General features: G+C 48.8%; 1 protein-coding gene across 1 annotated transcript in view; it reads right to left on the minus strand.

Annotated features, from left to right (window-relative positions):
• Positions 1–20,111, minus strand: part of LOC122385704 (receptor-type tyrosine-protein phosphatase N2-like) — a 66,379-nt gene that overhangs the window by 28,858 nt on the left and 17,410 nt on the right. Inside the window, exons 3-5 of the mRNA XM_043374152.1 lie at positions 15,488–15,542; positions 8,612–8,743; positions 7,784–7,952 (exon numbers count right to left, since the gene is read on the minus strand). Of these exons, the coding sequence (XP_043230087.1) occupies positions 7,784–7,952; positions 8,612–8,743; positions 15,488–15,542 (356 nt within the window). The remainder of the gene's footprint in view (positions 1–7,783; positions 7,953–8,611; positions 8,744–15,487; positions 15,543–20,111) is intronic.

The raw sequence follows: 20,111 nt of genomic DNA on the forward strand, positions 1-20,111 counted from the left end.
GTTATTTACACCGCAACAGGAGCGGTGGATTACACTTACATTTGGTGCTATCAGAAACATTGAAACCGTACGCCGACTTTTCAGGAAACGTTTCACTCTCTCACCTCGCTACGACCCAGATTATAAAAGTTTCAAAGGGCTTCTTGAGAGGTTTAAAAGGGTTCCTTTGATGCCGGCTCCAGTCCAAAAAAAGCGGGTCGCCCCTCCTCTCGGCGGAAATCGTTGAAAAGGTCAGGGTCTTTTTTTAGGGCCTTTTAAGATAACAAGAAGCTTATTTCAACATCAGAAATAGCCAAGCCCCCAATTTATCAGAAACAACCACTGTAACGGCTGTAGCCACCAAGAACTGGCTGGACCAGAAGTTCCGTTCCCGGACCGAATTATCAGCTGCCTCACCGCCCGCCCCTTGCCAGCGCGAGGCCCCGATCTGTCACCGCTAGCCTTCTGGTTTTGGTCAGTAGCTCTCGCAGAGCTGAGGAAGACTTAAGTCGCATCACTTTTGGAGCTGAAGAGCACAATGCAAGGCTTTGCCGACAGTCTGGACGCTGAAGATGAAAACGGCCTGTGAGGCACCTCCGGACACGTGCCGAAACGGTGCATCAAAAGAAGCGGCGGATATGTGGAATAGGTTTGAGTGACGGTGATATCATTTTTATATATTCAAATGTCCAACAATCGCGGATGGAATGATGTGCAAATGTCCATAGAAAACATAGTGATTATGTGCATTAGGGCCTTTTACTTTTTGACACTTTTAGTGAAACACCCTGTACATCCGTAAATACGTTAACCCGCGCCCCGTAGGGGGGGGGGGCCGAAACGGCCCCCCCTGTCCTTTTCGGTCGATATCTCCTAAACGGCTGGAGATATCGCCACGAAACTTTCAGGACCCCTCCGGGCATCAATTTTACACATTGTGACCAAAAATTTTTCCAGAGGCTATGATAGGTTGGCCACAAATGACGTCAGAGTGACGTCATGTTCTGTCATTTTCGACCGAAAACAGACCTTCGCGAGAAGACCTGTCAGGACTACAGCTTTGAAGATACAGAAAAATGATCAAGACATAAAAGGTGTAAAATTGACAGGGCTACAAAACTGCTATCTCGAATTTTTGAAATTTTTGAGTTTTGACCCCCAAAAATCAAAAAAGTATTTTTTGGATATATTCGCCAAAAAATCCAAAAAGTTTTTTGAGTTTCGAAAAAACCGGAATATAGGTGATAGTGCCTACCGTCTTCTATCTACATACCAAATTTCAGATCGATACCTCGTTTTTTGGCCAAGTTATAGCGAAAAAACTGTTCAAAAATGATGACGTCAAATTTTCAAACTCAATTTTTGGCAATTCTAGAACTCGTAGAGCAAAACGAAGACCACCATTAGACTCCCCGTGACGAGCTGCATCGAATCGATACCCATTTTATGCAAAAATATCAACTTTGAAATTTGACCTAATTTGACCTGACCTTGACCTGACCTTCACAAAAACGTGACCTAGGCTGGCCCCAAAGGCTGGCTAACCCACATAATCGCATTTGTCATGTAAAATGGACCATAAAACATGTATCACACGACACATTCATATTGTGACCCCCGGTGACCTGACCTCGCTGTGACCTGACCTGGTATCAGTGACCTCAGATAGCAAAGTATGTGTTTGACGAACAATGTACCATCGATGGTTTTCAATAAATTACCAATTTACTCGCTTTCACAGCACATTTCTTGAATTGCCTGTGAACGGTGAAAATCTGACCTTTGACCTGACCTGTGACGTCATCGGTTTGACCTAGGTCAATGAAATTTGGTCACAAGGTAGTTCCCGGGTGGGGCTATCGAACGCCGTTTGAATTTTGAAAATCGGCCGGTAACTTTCCGAGATCTTAGGGGGGGGCCGAAACGGCCCCCCCCCCTACGGGTGGTAGGGTCCGCCGGTAGCCCTACGGGGCGCGGGTTAATACACGTCCGGGTAGGGTTCCGGGGAAAACACCTCCGTCAAGCTGTTTCCGTTCATGCATATCGTTGAACATGTACTCCCAGTAGCGGCGGAACACACTCAATTAAGGGGGGGGGGCACTGCCGACTTTTGGTCCCATTCTTTCCATGCAACGCCCATAGGGCTAATGTTAAAATGCCAAAATCAAAGGGGGGCACGGTGCCCCGGTGCCCTCTCTGTTCCGCCGCCTATGCGTACCTATACTCATTGTTCAAAGATATAATATCAGATGCCCGTTGGTTGAGCGCCAGCCTTGAAAAAGGCAAAAGGCAAAAGGTGGCCGGTGGTCTGGACTGTCGGGTCAGTTTGATATTTCAGTTGTTTGTAAAGAGTATATAATTTTCATGTATATTGCATATGGCCTTAAAACGTTTCAACGTAACACGCAACTAAGTACTTCAGTTACCTACACGGCCAACATACCAGCTGAACAGTGCCTTGTGTATGATTACTGGTCCCTTTTGGGCCATATGGCAGACAGGCAAAGTAATACCGAGTGATAGATAGATAGATAGATAAGCTTTATTTCAGACTCTGGGTCCATACTCTTAAATACTGATGATTTCAGTCAGTGCAGTGGCAAGACAACCAAATGTCACACAAACAATCATTCGGGCCTGTTTCAGCACTCGCGCAGAGCTATGTGCTAAAATGAACGCTGTCCACTCATACCAGCTGAACCACTACTGTTCAGCTGGTATGAGTGGACATTCCGGGAAAACATCAGAACTGCAGGAGGCCGAGGAATGTGCAATCATTTCAGCTGGGGTGGTGCTGTGCTGGCCCGCATTCATCTGCCTTTCACGCTGAATGCTGGTCATTTCATCACGGGAGGCTCGTTCACTGGGCCGTCAGAGGCCCCTGACAGCCACCGGCGGATGGATTGGGCGGTAGCGGGAGACGAGCTCGAGTGGGAACCGGAGGGCGGCGCTGTTATATAATTCACCGGATGGCCGGAGCGAACGGAATGTGCGGCCCGACAGACGCGATCGGGGAAGAGGTTATACCGGAGCAACGACCAGGCAAACGGTGAAACTGACAGGCATCACTCCGGGACTTGGGGGAGACTCCTGCTGTCGACACTGACCACTGACTGGTGCAGCGACCATCACTGCTGTGCTGTCGGTACTGACCATTGACGACTGACCAGTGGTGTTGGCCGGCAGGCGACTATAACGGCTGCGTGCTGCCGGTACCCACCGCGGCCAGTGACCACTACTCGCAGTGTCTGCGTTGTTAATTATCCTAATACCCCTTTGATGGTGTATACCCCTTGCCCTGCGTATTGTATTGCGCGCCGGTCTATTTCGGGCGGAGGGGCTCGGTGTTAATTCTGTCGGGGGTGTTTTTGTCGCAGTGTTGCGTGGGTCCGGCCGCCGCGGCGCGCGCTGCTGAATCGATGGCCGCCGCCGGCGGTGGGCGGCGGCGTGGGTGGCGGGCGGACGCGGCCCACGCCGACCGCCCACGGCCGACCTGTTCCACCACACGGACCATATGGACCCGCTGATATACCGACCCAGCGGTCACACGGAGCACACGGATCATACGAACCAAAACAATCACACGGAGCCTACAGAGGGGCATACAGAGCAGATGGAGCGTACGGGCCAGACGGGGTGCGGGACATTCGAACCATACGGACCATATGGACTGCAAGGGGACGGACTTTTCGGGACCGTGAGCAGCCAGCACCAGGCCATTCAAACCACACGGATAACCAAAAAAGACAATGGAAAGATGAACAAATGGCGGCCACCGCCACACCTCTCTGGCGTGCCGAAGCATTACTACAAGTCGCACATTTAGCGACTTCTATTTTCGAAATGCGCTATTTTTCATCGGTATTTCAAAATAACCATATCCCCATATAAACCACCGACTGTACTAAAATGTTGCAGCTGTAGACCCTTGGCGGCTAGGGCGGTTGGCCTGTAGGTAGGAGGAGAGGTTTCCATTTCCCGCGGTGGCCTGCACTTCCAACAAAATGTCATAGGCATCCTTCAACTTAACTGACTTTTCGCACAGCAACCTCTTATAAACGTGGACTCTGCCCAGCCGGGTCACGTTTCAATAAGCGTGCAGTCACCGCTGCCTCGACTGTTATTGGCTGGCTGGCGGGCCCGGGATGGTGAGCCGGCTGTAACGTCATTCCAAGAGCTATTCGCTGTCGCCCCCAATTGGCTGATAAAGCCTTTCAGATAATACCAGATTTGGCTCCGATGGTGCGTACCGGCAACTTTGTAAATTCACCTCTGAGAGATGAGAGAGTGCAAACTAATCTTCACGTCTGTGGTAAGTAGTAATGCTAATTGCAGATCATTTGGAAACCATACCAAACCAAATACCGACCAAAACCACAATAAAATACCAAAAACTAAACCAATATGAGACGGTGTTGAAAATACCGATTTTACCAAGTTTAGAACAATTTATACATCATGGAGGCTTAATTAAACCAATAAAATACCAAAAAATACCAAAATTTTAGATTCTAAATACCAATTCACAAGCTGGTATTGGTGTACCAAAAAGTTGGAATCCGATAGTCATCAATACAATGGCAAGTGATCCACCTAAATATTTTCCAAGCTATTCAAGGTACGTTTTTTCGGCTACTAGTCGTTTATTAGCCGAAAAAACGTACCTACCTTGAATGAAGATGTCTAGACGTAAAAGCTTGAAATCATATATTATTTTCCAAGCTACCTTATGAGTACTGGACATATTAACCCTCGCACGACCAGGCCATTTCTCATAACACGAACGACCAGGGGGGGGGGGTTGTTACGACCCCCCCCCCTGGCGTTTCGAAACGGAAGGTCGTAGAGCTTAGCGGAAAAAACCAACGGATTGCTCTCAACGAGATCTCGCGATTGGTGGTATATTTTTGGTCCTAGGTCAACATTTGACCTACTTTTGACCGGTCAAAGGTCAAATTTTCGGAAAAATAGACTTTTTTCAACTTTCGGCGGCGATTGCGGCAAAACGGTGGGAGATATCGACTTGAAACCTTCACTATCGTGTTCCTTGATCAATTCTCTATCGTTTGGTATGTATTTCGTTTCCCTAGCTCTAAAAATGGCGCGTTGGGAGCGCCGGAAGTCGGCAAGGTCACAGTCGGCGGCAAAAATTCGAAAAATCAAAATTTAAATTTTTGAAATCTGATTGTATTTTTGGATTTGGGAGGTCCATTTGCTCCCTATAGAAGCTAATATTGCTGCATATTCCCATTGAGGTGACAAGAATTAGAAAAATAGTGGTTCGGGCGCTTTTCAAAAATAGTACCGGACGCTGTTCCTCTTGTGACGTCATAGCTCCGTGACCTGACCTGACCCGGTCAAATTTCTTATACCATATGATAGCCAATACTTGCCCCAACATGCATGGGAAGTTTCATCACGATCCATCAACCGATGTCCGTACCACCGGCAGGAAACCTCGGGCGTTGGCACTCAGTTTGTGAAAATCCGGCCGGAGGCTGTACCTCTTATGACGTCATAACTCCGTGACCTGACATGACCCGATCAATTTTTTTTTCGGCAAAAGATGTGCAAAGGTTGCCCTAGAGGGTATTGAAAATTTCAGCCCGCTACGACAAGCCGTTTAGCGTGCACTTCGAAAAAACCTCAGGGGGGGGGGTTGATACAACCCCCCCCCAGGCGTTCTAGGGTTAAGAACTCTTGGACTGGATCCTGCCACCGTATCTGCTCCCCGCCGCGCCGTCACCCATCGCAGTGTTCTCCGCCGTCAGTACACGGACTGCGGTGTTCTGGTGTCCCCCCACCGGCCGCGGTATGGATCGGCGCTCGGAGGAGCACCCGAGCCGCCGCCGCGCCCGTCCGACCATCGGCTGACATTTCAGCTGGGACGTGGGCAGAGCGAGTCGCTCCTCTGACACCGTATCGACCTGAGGGCGGCGGTGGGCGGCGGACGCCATATGGTCGGCTCCGGCCCGGTTTTATAGCGCTCTGAGGAGGCGGTGATGGAGGATTAGGATCCGGCCAGTTGGGCCGTCGGACGCTGTGGGCCCTGTCCCGGGCCGCGGCGCCACGGGGAGACGGTCGGGGCCGTGCGGGGAGCGACGGGCCGCGCTCCGCTACCTCTGCAGTTATCAGTCACCTGCGCCTATCGTAGGGAATCGATGGCTCGACCATCCGGCGCCACCCAACAGCGGGTGGTAATATTGCTTTCAGTGAAACACAGGAGCTCTCCCACTCCCAGACAGAGGAACCTGTGCGGTGTGCAATGGCATGTATGCTTGCTATGTGCCTGATATGTTTGCACGTAACCTTATAAGCTCGTCACTATTGTTCCCATTTTCCGCCGTCCATGATAGAAAATCATCATGCGTTGGATGCAGTCATCGCCTCCACCTATTTCCTATTCATGCGCATCAATAAATCAATGGTACCTAATGGCTGCAAGGCACACAATATTAGCCCGACAAATGATGATTCTCATCAATACGCTTGTAACATGTGTCTGCGTATTTACGGCGGCCCACCGTCAACTACCAGCATAAGTCGTCCGTGTCCCCTGCTAATTAACCCGCACCCCACTGGGGGGGCTATTTATAGCCCCCATCCCGTTTTTCTGCAATAACTTCCAAATCGCTTGACGTATCGACGCCAAACTTTCAGTACCTTCGGCTACATCAATTTGACACCTTGTGTCAAAATTTGAACTTCTTAGCTACCATAGGTCTGCCGGAAATGACGTCAGAGTGACGTCATGTTCGGCCGATTTCGACGCAAAACATTGAACCACGGCAATCGCTCCCAAGGGCTCAGTTTTTAAGTTAGATCCAATTTTTTACATGAGAGGACTCAGAATAGACTGCGCTATCAAACTGCTATCTCGGATTTTCAAAATTTTGAAAATTTCGGAAAAAATTATAATAAAATTTAAAATTTACATTTTTACATTTTTTTTCAAAACGTTTTTGACTTTTCGAAAAAAAAACGGAATATATGTGACAGAACGCGTTATTATGACTAACTCTAGCAAATTTTAGCTAAATATCTTCAAAAATGGCCAAGTTATTCGAATTATTGCAAAAATTCACAATTATTTATTTTTCAAATCAATTTTTCACCACGTATTTGACATCGTACGCCAATATAAATAGCACCATCGTGTTCCTGAGTTCAAGCTGCATCCAATAGACACCTTTTCTGTTGAAAAATTATAACTTCAAAATTTGACCTTTTTTGACCTGAAAGTGACCTGACCTAAGCTAAATTCGACTCAAAATGACCTCGAATGACACAGACGACATCAAATTCGAAATCTTTGGCCTAAATGGACCATAAAACATGTGTCACGTGACCGACGCATGATATAATATTTTCGTGACCTGTGATGACCTGACCTTGACCTGAAAATCAAAGTACAAGTTTGATACCTTCAGGGTATCTAGAGCATCTGTTCACGAGTGTGTGAACCAAAAATGAGCCTGATCTGACTTGTAAGACGGCGGCCAGAGCCCAAAACGTGAACAAGCCAAAATGCTAATAGTTTTTACTTTGACCTAACCTGTGACGTCATCGGTGACCTCGAGGTCAATGAAATTAGGTTTCGCTCGACAGTTTTTCCGGGGCTATCAGACGCCGTTTGAATTTTGACGATCGGTCCAGTAGTTTCGGAGTTAGGAGGGGGGGCTATGAATAGCCCCCCCCCCCCCCAGTAGGGCGTGTTAAACGCAGACCCCAGTGGGGCGCGGGTTAATCTCCGTGTCCGTGTGTGGCGGCCGGTGCCGGTGACCGGGGTGACTGGCCGGCTGACCTGGGACGGCGGCTCGAGGTCTCGGCGGTCGGCGGTCAGCCCGAGCTCTTGCTGCGGCCCCACCAGGTCCGGCAGGTCGGGCAGCGCCGGTACTGCCCGAGAGCCGGGCGGCAGACCCGGCAGACGCCGCTCGTTGACCAGCTCACAGGCCGACGCGTCAGACGGCTCCCTGGGGAGCAGAGGGACATACCTACTCAGGACGGGTCCCTGTGGTGCCGGTGGGACACATATTCAGGGCCGGCCACCGGGGACTGGGGAGGGACACACTCAGGGCCGCTCCCAGAGGACAGGACGAACATATTCTGGAACGATTCTTGAGGACGCGGGAAGAACACATTAATCTCCCTGGGGAGGAGAGGGATACACTAGGACCCATCCCAGAGACATGTCAGAGACAGAGACAGAGACAAAGACAGATATGGCGACATAACTAGACAGACAGAGACAGAGACAGAGATAGAGACAAGGATAAAGAAATAGACAGAGACTGAGACAGAAGAAACAGAGACAAAAGCAGCCAATCGTACAGAGTGGTGTCATGAAGCGGCCAGAGTGGTGTGATGAAGCGGCTGCCCCGGATGTTGGGAGGTCGGCTCAGGGCTCGGACAGTGACGGGTGGAGTGGTCGCACGCAGTGGGAGTCAGTGGCCTCGCCGTGGGTCACCGGCCGCTGATGGTCATCGGCCCAGCAGCGGCCGACCCTGCGGGAGCGGGCACTCTGTTCGCCCCGGCACTGGGTCAGGGCAGGTGCAGGCACAGCGCGCTGTGCAGCGGGCGGCGCGGGTCACCGCGGTTAGGATGGTCCGGCCCGCGCCGGGCGGCGACTCACCCGGTCTGCAGCTCGGCCAGCCGCGACTGCAGCACACACTGGGTGTAGATGTGTGACCAGCGGTGGCCCTGGCTCACCAGCCGCTCCAGCACCGCCGGCAGCTCCGACAGCTCGTCCGGCGAGAGCTCCAATCTGCACGGTGACCAGACGGGGTCGGGGGCAGGTCAGACCGGGCACTGGTCAGGTCACGGGCAAAGAGGTCAGATGTCGGTCAGAGGGCTCAGATCGCCGGATAATTTTTATGTAGATATCGCTAAAGGCCAGTCAAGAACAAGGCAAGTAGGTAGCAGGTTCCGGGAAACCAGGCTACCCACTATATGTAGGTTTTACAGCTGCATATGTGGCTTAGGGTAAGGGCGGGTAAGAGGACGCGGGCGATAAGAGTACGCATCAGCTGTTTCGGTTGCCTAGCAACGCGGGTTTGTCGAGTTCATGAAGTGACATGAAGCCGCCAGTACGTGTTTGTCACCAACGGAACGTGGACGTTGTGCGGCGACGCTGTTGAGTTTAAGGCGACGAATATTATTTTGGAGCGTTATGATATTATTATGGTATGGTACAATAATTTTGATACTTGGCAGTTGAGATAAGGTAAATACAATTTTTGGCATGTTATTGATCATTTTCACATCAATTTTGACTATAAGGTACATTTTCGTGATAGTTGAGGGAAACTTGTGAGTTTTCCTGGTGAAATACCGTGCAGTGCAATTTTTTTTTTGTGAAGCTTTACACAATGTTTCGGGGTTGTTTTGTGCGCGAATTGCAGGTAGGGTAAGAGTACGCACTGTTCATGAGGGTAAGAGTACGCAGAATTATACATTATATCGAATATACAGAAATATCAAATTATTGATATATCGCTCAATGACGTTTGTTTTGTAGGTATATCATCAATGGAGCACTGTGAGGCAGATGCGTACCCGAAATTCTTCTAAACACGATTTATTCTCCCTTTTGATTGTAGGTACATTTTTAGAGTCACATGACTTGATCATTTCTTGATTTATAGATATGCAAGATTTATTTTATGTTTTTTCTTTTTTGATACTAGAATTAAATTAAATGTCTTCTGAGTTTGATGTTAAGCATTTGGACAGTAAAAGCTGCCTATAGGTGTGTGTTTACCTATATGTTTGCGTACTCCACCCGCATGGTGTGCGTACTCTTGCCCACCCCATGTGGTAAGAGTACGCAACAGCAGCGGTTCAGAAAACGTCAGTTTTAGACCACTTCCATTTACGCTGAAGGATCGTTGCCTCATGGGTAGATGGCGAATTAAATGAACTTTAATATTCCATATTTGCGATTTCTTTCTTTCAAATATTTAACAAATGAGAGCAAAAAATCCACTAAGTGCGCACTCTTATACGACTTCACCCTACGCATTTATCAATTATTTACCCTCTTATGTTTCGAAGTCTGGGCAACTGTCTGACACCGAGAGCAGCCACCATCGCACCCGAGCGGTATATTTTTGGACCAAGTCTTCCAAATTTATCGCGAAACTCGGTGCTGGATGCCTGCTAAGCTTGATTTAATGTGATTTACTTTAAAGTGACGGCGAACCTGGTGATAGATGGAGCTCAGTGAAATATCAGCGATATTGCCGCCCGGCAAGAGTATTACACATTTCAGTGATTGATTGCGTCTATATTCTGCGCCGTGCTCCCTACGGTACCGGACCTGGCGAGCCGGGCGACGGCAATCAACCAACGGGAGTGCGGACGGCTCAATTTGCTGCAAGGCACAGCCATCGTGCCACTACGGGATACGTAGTTATTCTTGTTTTACTAAACCAAGAATAGCTCAAAGTCATTCACTCGGAAATCATGGCCCAGTTGAACTCATCATCGACGGAAATCGCCGCACAGTGTGTATGGCAACAGACATGGGTGAAACTTTGACATCACCATTGGGGTCCCAAACGTCCAAGGGGGCCTCCATTTAGTGGGGGCCTCCAAGCAATTAGGGGCCTCCAATTGCGGAAGCGGTAATTTACGAACCACGCCAGGGCCTCCTCTAAGAAATTTTCATAGGGGGACCAGAGGCTCAGAAACCAAACCTGGGGTACCCCCAAATCCAGTTTTCTCATCGGATTTAGGCCACTTATTTTTCGTCACAGCTCTGATGCCATGATTTTTTTTTTTTTTTTGAATATTGATAAAGAAATGGTAGGTCACCTGACCCTACTGGTGGATCCAGGCCAGCAGGGTGACATTGTATGTAAATATCCCCCGCGGCATCCGAAATCGACGAAAATTTCTGGCTTTTTCACTTTTGACACAATGCTTTTGTTATAGAAAAAAAATTAACGGCACAGCATTGCGCAAGGAATCTAGCCGTAAGCCGACCCCAGAAAGTGTGAGGGTTAACCTTCGCCCGCACCTGGGGGGAGGGTCGCCACCCCCAAGTTAGTTTTTCTGCTCTACACTTAACATTTTTAAAGCTAGAAACCTGATTTTTTTGTATAGCTGCTTTTCTATCTTTTCTCAGCGTCCATTGAAAATTTCAAGTTTCTGTGGCTTTTGGGTTTGGAGATATGACCTTGTTCTTCAGGTCATGTCATGTCCTAAATGACGAATACCCAATATCTTGCGATGGCTATGGGTCTTGTGAGCTTTTGACACGCTGATTTCGGCTTTTTTTGCCAGTCTTACCTCCCACCTATCATTGAACATGTTGTTCTGCGATGTACAGATGTCAGGGTCAGGGTCAAAGTCAACCTAGGTCATCTAAAATTATTGCGCTTTAGGCAAGCTGAATTTACTTTTCGTGAAGTTTCTTTGACTGTATGTTTAGTAAAAGCTTCTCAGTTCATGATCAAGTGTAATAGGGACACACAAACCGATCTGTGCACACATCAGTACATACACAGACATACACAGACATACAAACACATATCATTGACCTTGACCTAACTTGACGTGAAATGACCACAGCCAGCAAATTAGTCGGATAGTGTGACAAAGAGCTGTTCTAGCTGGCTTGGCACCAATACGGCAGCGTCATCGGTATATGATGGGTTGGCCCGCTGCTTGTGTAGGTATCTTATTCGACATCACCACAATTTTTTCTTACAAGATTTTAAGCCTTGCGGTCAAGAGCAACAGATTATTTGGGAAGAGACGAATCCAATGATACCAATTTTACCTCATCAGGTCAGTCATTGACCTTCCAGGTCAGGTCAAACTAAAGAATGTTGCTGTTTGGGGTCACCGTTGCCCGTTGGAATATCACGTGCGCTGCTCATCATATACCGATGACGCTGCCGTATTGTGGTGCCAAGCCAGCTAGAACCTCTTTGTCACACTATCCGACTAGGTTTTTGCTGGCTGTGGTCATTTCAGGTCAAGTTAGCTCAAGGTCAATGACATGTGTTTGTATGTCTGTGTGTCTGTGTGTATACTGATGTGTGCACCGATTGTGAATGTGTCCATATTACATGAGATCATGAACTGAGAAGCTTTTACCAAAAATACGGCAAAAGAAACTTCACGAAAGTAAATTCAGCTTGCCTAAAACGCAATATTTTTAGACGACCTAGGTTGACCTTGACCCTGACCATGGCATCTCTACATCATTGAACAACATGTTCCATGATAGGTGGGAGGTAAGACTGACAAAAAAGGCCGAAATCAAGGTGTCAAAAGCTCACAAGACCCAACGCCAACGCAAGATATTGGGTATTTGTCATTTGGGTTATGACATTACCTGAAGAATAAGGTCATATCTCCGAAACCTAAAACCACAGAAACTTGAAATTTTCAGTGGACGCTAAAAAAGGATAGAGCAGCAGCTATACGAAACATCCAACTTCTAGCAATCAAAATGTTTAGTGCAGAGCAGAAAAAAAACTACCTAGGGCGGGGGGTGGCAACCACTGCCCCCCCCCATGTGCGGGCGAGGATTACCTAATTAATTTGAATATCAGGAAAATAATTTATTAAATCAGGTATTCCAACAGAGTCCCGCTTCTTTATAGGTGACCTCCGATTTGTGTTGCATCTAAGTTGCCCAGGGGGCCTCTTATTTGTAATTTTAGGTACAGTACAGAGAGCCTCCTACTTCGACTACTTGCACAGAGAGCCTCCTAGTGTACATACAGCTAAGCTTCTACAGGTCGAACGCCGGTCTCTTGTACGTACAAAGAGCCTCCTACTGTTACAGAGGGCCTCCTGTTTGTCTAGGGGGCCTCCTATTGGTTAACGGCGCCTCCTATTTGTCCAAGCGGCCTCCTATTCGTCTATGGGGCCTCCTATTTATCCAGGAGGCCTCCTGTTTCTCCAGAAGGTCCCCTATTTATCCAGGGGGCTTCTATTTTCCAGGGGGCTTCCTCTTTATCTAGGGGGCCTCCTACGTGTTCAGGGGCCTCCTATTTATCCAGGGGTCTTTTATTCGACTAGGGGTCTCATATTTGTGCAGGGGCCTCCTATTTGTCCAAGGGTCTCCTACTTGTCCCGGGGCCTCCTTTTTTGAAGGGACTCCTTTTTGTTAAGGGAGCCTTCTATTTGTCCAGGGGGCCTCCTATTCGTACAGAGGGCCTCTAGCTCCTGCTTGTCCATGGAGCCTCCTATTTGTTCAAGAGGTCCCCTATTTGTCCAGGGGGCCTCCTATTTGTCCAAGGGACCTGTTATTTTTCTAGGGGACCTCTTTGCCCAAGAGGCCTCCTATTTGTCCAGCGTGCCTCCTACGTGTTCAGGGGGCCTCCTATTTGTCCAGGGGGCCTCCTATTGGTTAACCCTATTAGTGGCAGGGGGGTTGATTTTATCCACCCCTCAGGTTTTTCGGGAATATCTCCGAAACCGCTGAAGCTACGATGCTGAAATTTTCTGACTTTTCCTAAAACTAAATTGGGCACATTCCCTGAAAATTTCAAGTTCATAACTTTACCAGGGGCGGCTCCAGAGCACTGGGAATTGGGGGGTCCTATTCGTGAAGCGAGTCATTTGGGCGAAGATCACGATGCTGCACCAGTTTTACGAACAGTGAATGAAAGGTATCATGTGATAACATATACAAAGTTATTGTGCATCCTCTTTTGACACGTTTTTGCTATAATAGGCGGATCCAGGCGTCCAAAAAGGGGGGTTATTTTTTACCTCCCAACATAGGTGCCCTGACACCGCCTATGCATGACCAATACAATTTTAGTCGTTCTCATAAGAAAATTGTAACATAACAAGACCATTGCCACCCTTTTTAGAAACAGTACCAACAAAAACCTTATTTACTATACTTTTTGTGTACCCCCAATCTCAATGATCTGTATCCGCCTATGATTTTTGAAAATGCATATTTTTAGGATCCATGTGAATTCCTGGTTCATTCTCTATCGATCGGTAAAAGTTGCGTTAAGATTGGTTCAGAAACCTGGCCGTGATAAACAGTCTAAAATGTATCTGCAATTTGCCCGTTTTTACCCCCCTCTACCCCCCTATTGACATTTTTTAATTTTTTTTTTTGTTAGAAATGTAGATCTCGTTGAGCCAAATCGAATGCCGTTTGAATTTTGAAAATCGGCCGGTTAGATCTCGAGATATCAAGGGGGGTCGTAAACAGCCTCCCCCCCCCTGCCACTAATATGGGGTAGCCAGGAGCCTGCCACTAATAGGGTTAAAGTAGCCTCCTATTTTCCAAGCGGCCTCCTATTTGTCCAGGGGGCCTCCTTTTGTGAAAGGGGCCTCCTGTTTGTCTAGGTCTAGGACCTTCTATTTGTCCAGGGGGCCTCCTATTTTTGCAGGGGGCCTCCTATTTGTACAGAGGGCCTCCTACTTGTCCATGGGGCCTCCTATTTGTCCAGGGGGCCTCCTGTTTGTCTAGGTCTAGGACCTCCTATTTGTCCAGGGGGCCTACTATTTTTGCAGGGGGCCTCCTATTTGTACAGAGGGCCTCCTACTTGTCCATGGGGCCTCCTATTTGTTCAGGGGGCTTCTTTTTTGTACAGAGGGCCTCCTATTTGTCCATGGGGCCTCTTATTTGTCTAGGGCCTCCTATTTGTCCAGGAGGCCTCCTGCTTGTCCAGAGAGCCTCCTATTTCTCCAGGGGGCCTCCTGTTTTCCGGGGGGCCTCCTACTTGTTCAGGGGGCCTCCTACTTGTTCAGGGGGCCTCCTACTTGTTCAGGGGGCCTCCTACTTGTTCAGGGGGCCTCCTATTTGTCCAACAGGGCCTCCGATTTGTCCAAGGGGCCTCCTATTTAAACAGAGAACCTTTTATATGAACATCGGACCTCCGTTTGCAAAGTAGCTGGTGCGTCTCGGGGGCCTCCACTATTGGGGTCCCAAAATGACAATTGGGGTCCCAAATGTTCGCATTGGGGTCCCACATGGGACCTCGAAAGTATACAAAGTTACACCCAGAGCGCCAAAGTTTGCGGATTTCGTATGACCTCAAACTTTACCGTTTGTTGTCAGACTGGATGGAGAGTCCAGTCAATGGCTAACGGTAACTTATTCTTAGACTTGAACCATATTGCGCGTCTAAGTGTCATGATTTCCGAGCGACTGATGACGTATCCTTCGAGTTATTCTCGTTTGGTCAAAATTAGAATGTTTACTAGTACAACGCATTAATACGGGGCATAAAATCATTACTCAATGTCAATACATCCTTTGATGATTGCATAATGCATTAGCTGGTACTTTTCCAGCTACCCCAACTCTTAAGATCAACATGGTCAGCATGTTCACTATAACCCTCTCCTCGACCTGTGCCGGTGGTGGCCGTATGTACATACACAGGCATCCCTGCCCGTCCTCGCCTGCTAATCGCACAGACCACGTGTACGGGGCGAGTGCTCTGCTCAGCCATGGACGAGAGATGTGTGTGGTATTTCTCGGCCGTCATGGTGTGACGGGGGGGGGGGGGGCGCTCACCTTCTGAGCTCCTCGTCCTGTGAGCGGTGGTCGACGCACCGGCCGAACACGCCGTCTGTGAACAGAACACAGCGCGGTCACAACACATCGGACCGCTGGTACTCCGGACCGCCAGTAATCGGACAACGTTTACCTGTTCCGCTCTGCTGGCTGGATGGCTTCGCATGATCGAGTAGTGAACACCCATACATAGGCGTGGTTTATCCATTTTTGGATTGGCTTAGTTGTCGACGAAAGACATGGGAGGGGATGAGTGTAAAAAATATATATAGGCTTCAAGGTGGCACTGACCACTGGAAAGAAGATAGGTGAGTTAACTCAAAAGAAAACTTCTAGAAATAGAGAACTCAGCGTAGTTTATCAGGTACCGTGTGGTAACTGCGACAAATCTTATATTGGAGAAACTGGTAGGGGAATCCAAACACGATTAAAAGAGCACAAGCGAGACATACGAAACGACGCCGACCACAGTGCCTTTGTTGTTCACGCACATTCCACTAGTCATTTGCCAAATTGGGACGGGCGAAAGTGTTAGCGAATTGTGGGAACAAGGGATGTCGGAGAGCGACCGAAGCGGCATTTATTACAACGAACGATACGATCAATACCAGGGTAGGGTTTATTAAGTGGGCAAAATCAGCAGCAGTGTTCAGCATTAAAAACTTGACTTAAAAAAAAAACTTACCGTTCGAGTCGTTATAAGTGTGCTATTTTTATTCTCGTCGATGATTATGTAACAGTAGCTGTGTACCGACAAATAGTTTTTATCGAAGGTTATCATTTGTAGTAATGCGCATTCTTAGCATGCTGTATTTCAACAGAGTGTGAGACTGCTGTGCTAGTTTTATTCTTGTATGTTTGTATTGTTTTAATTTCCGAGAGGGTGTCGAAAAAGTCATTTAGACGAAACGCGTCCACCCAATGTGCTGTGTAACCCGTCTCAATATATATAGTAAAAAATATGTATCATGTAAGCTTCTGCCTGCTGGCAGGCTTTGACTTCTTTCTAAGTTTTTTAATATTTCTTCTCCACTATCTTGAGTCAGGTATAGCTGGGCGTATTGCCTACCTTATGGAACATAACTCCGGCACGACACAACCCAAATGGCGCACGAATGCCACTTGGTATTCAGCTGCTCCTGCTGATGGCTCTTCAGTAGCCATCGGCAGGGCCATTGAACGCCGCACTCTCGGTATGGACCGCTCTGACGTCAGAGGGGGGACTGGAGGGGGGGGGGGGGCTCGACCGGATATCGGAACGACAGTCTGGCGGGCGGCGATGGATCGGACTGACTGAGAGCCAGTGTAAGAATAGCAGCAGCCCGCGCCCGGCCGATGCTGCTGATCGGTGTTCAACAATCGACGGCGGCACAGGAAGAGGGGTAGAGACTAGAGAGGTAGAGGGAGGGAGGGAGGGAGGGAGAGAGGAAGAGAGGGAGGGAGGGAGGGAGGGAGAAAGAGAGAGAGAGAGAGAGAGAGAGAGAGAGAGAGAGAGGGAGGGAGGGAGGTAGAGAGGGGGAGGAAGGAAAAGAGGGAAAGGAGGATTCCGGTTCTGTTAAAAGTAGAACTAGTTATTTCATTTTAACTTCAACCATATATATTTCGTGCATACTTCACACATTACGGACAGATTCGATAGAACATACGTTTCGGATATGTTTCGATCGACTCTGTGTGTATTTGCCTGTTAGATTTGAGACAGATTTGGATGGCAGTAATGGTGGCGGTGGCTCACGAAATACCACCATTTCATCGGCACCCATTAATGTCAATAGTTACGGAGCGAGCGAAGCGAGCGGAGTCTCATTACGAGCGAGCGAGCGCAGCGAGCGAGCGAGTTCATACTGAATTAAGGGAAAATCCTGAGTATGAGCGGCCGGCCGGCCGTGGGGACGCTCTTCAAAAGCTAATATCTTAGGAACGGGACATCCGATTGACAAGCGGTCTTCTTTACTGAATGTCACTTGGACGTAAAAGTTCTGTGGTGTGATGGCCACCATGCGTTCTTGCCAACCACCGCACGTGGCGCGTGGTAAAGTTGGACATTTTTTAAGAACCCCCAAAATTGCAACCTCAATAACGGCACAACGGTTGGGCCGATTGAATTGAAACTCGGTACACAGTTTGGTCTCCATCAGATAATTCATCTGCATGTGTTAAGGTTGGGGTGCTACTGCACGTGCGCACGTGCAGGGGGCGCTCCCAGATCTCGAGAACGGCTGGGCCGATTGCGCTCAAATTTGGTACACGGTTGGGGACCAGTTAGTAGGGTGCCGTGCAAAAGTCAGTTTGGACCCCGTTTGCACGTGCGCACGTGCAGAATGCCGCTTCCAGATCTCAGGAACGGCTGGGCCGATTGCGTTCAAATTTGGCACACCGCTAGCGACCGGCTAGAAGGGTGCTTTGCACAAGCCCGTTGGAAGTGCCCTCATGCCCTTCCGCACGTGCAGGGCTCACTATCTCGCTCGCTCGTTCTTCGCCCAATAGGCGTTTTACTGGTACTGAATTAAGGGAAAATCCTGAGTATGAGCGGCCGGCCGGCCGTGGGGACGCTCTTTAAAAGCTAATATCTTAGGAACGGGACATCCGATTGACAAGCGGTCTTCTTTACTGAATGTCATTTGGACGTAAAAGTTCTGTGGTGTGATGGCCACCATGCGTTCTTGCCAACCACCGCACGTGGCGCGTGGTAAAGTTGGACATTTTTTAAGAACCCCCAAAATTGCAACCTCAATAACGGCACAACGGTTGGGCCGATTGAATTGAAACTCGGTACACAGTTAGGTCTCCATCAGAAAATTCATCTGCATGTGTTAAGGTTGGGGTGCTACAGCACGTGCGCACGTGCAGGGGGCGCTCCCAGATCTCGAGAACGGCTGGGCCGATTGCGCTCAAATTTGGTACACGGTTAGGGACCAGTTAGTAGGGTATCGTGCAAAAGTCAGGTTGGACCCCGCTTGCACGTGCGCACGTGCAGTGTGCCGCTTCCAGATCTCGAGAACGGCTAGGCCGATTGCGCTGAAATTTGGCACATCGCTAAAGACCGGTTAGTAGGGTGCAGTGCACAAGTTAGTTGGAGGTACCCCCTCGCAATTTCGCACGTGCAAGGCCCATCCTCTCGCTCGCTCCGTTGGTCGCCCAAAAGGCGTTTTACTGGTGCTATTTGCAGCCTTCATCCAGTATGCAGTTCTTCAAGAATTTGTTCATACATATTAGGTACATAGTTGCATTTCGTTAGCCTGTTAAATTAGACCATATCTGAGGAAAATTAAACTAATTTGCGGTTCACCAATGTCCTGTCATTGGTGACCTGTCACGATCTCCCACTCAATGAGATGTTTTTTTTTCTGTGAAATTAATGCCAATGGTAGGTACTTACCTACCATTGGAACTGTGACGGTAGGTTGGCCGTAGATGCATGAGTACAAAGGTGAAATGTACCAATCTGGTCCGAGTGATCTGATGTATCACGCCACATCACCCCGAGTGCTTAATGGATGATGCCAAAGTTTTTCAGGCACTTTTTAATACATTTTTTTAACGCACACTTTTAATGCTATTGAGCTCTATGCCAATTAGCTGACTTCTGGGGTTCACTGATTGGCTTTAAATTCAGACAAAATATGATCCGTTAATAAGAGCAATCGGATAAGCAATCTATTACAAAACTTCATCGAAGGACATGGCTAATGGCATATGCGACGTTAGGCGGAGTGAGGGGACGTGCCTCAGGCGAGTTCGGGCTATCCGCGGTCATTATTTAGTGATACGCGACATTGGCTAACCTTTAGGATATCGGACACCGGCGGCATCCGTACGCTCGCAGTGGTGCACCAGCCTTTTTTGTCGCCATGTTCTGGCTCAATTAGGGGATAACTGTCGTGTAGGCCATTATGGGACCCAGCAGGAGCCTCAGCAAAGGTCATGTTAAATAACAAATGCAACAGTAAATTAGCATTAACATTATTTTTGCCATGGCCATTGTCCATGTTACATATTGCACTTCGTATCTTCGTGATCGGGTCATTAGATAAGCCAGCGCATTTTCAACAATGCATATGCAAGGAAAATCCTTCTATAGGGTGATGATCATGAAAACAAATGATATGTAAAATGTGTGGTAGGAGCAATGTGAGCGATGCTTTTCAGTTGCTGGACATTGGTAAACTATCGGTGCAGTCAGATGCCACACAGTTACACACTGTTATAACTTATATGTACTGCACCAAGCGATACTGGCTGGTTCCGGCGTGGGAGCGCCCGGCTGAGCGCCAACCCCGGTCCCCAGTGGTGACGCAAGGGTCACGGTAGGACATCTGAGGGTCCCAGGACTGCCGGGACCGTGCCGGAGCTGCCGTCAGCGTCAGAGGGCCCAGTCAGGTCGGCTCTGCTCTGAGCTCCAGCTAACCGCCCCAGCGCGGCTATCCCGCGTGGTGCTGTGCTAGAGCTGTCGACTATCGTCTCCCGACCTGGCGGCTCGCTGGAGAGGGCCCGTCTGACAAATTGGGCAGTCCCCGGCCCGGCTGGGACGTCCCACCGACCCACAGCGGGTCACGGGCGTCACGGCGCCGTCTTACAGTGGAGGAGGGCTCCGCCAGGCCGGCCGCCTCAGCCCACCTACAGG

Source organism: Amphibalanus amphitrite, unplaced genomic scaffold, assembly GCF_019059575.1.
Source record: "Amphibalanus amphitrite isolate SeventyFive unplaced genomic scaffold, NRLGWU_Aamphi_draft 000228F_arrow, whole genome shotgun sequence".
Lineage (NCBI taxonomy): Eukaryota > Metazoa > Arthropoda > Thecostraca > Balanomorpha > Balanidae > Amphibalanus > Amphibalanus amphitrite.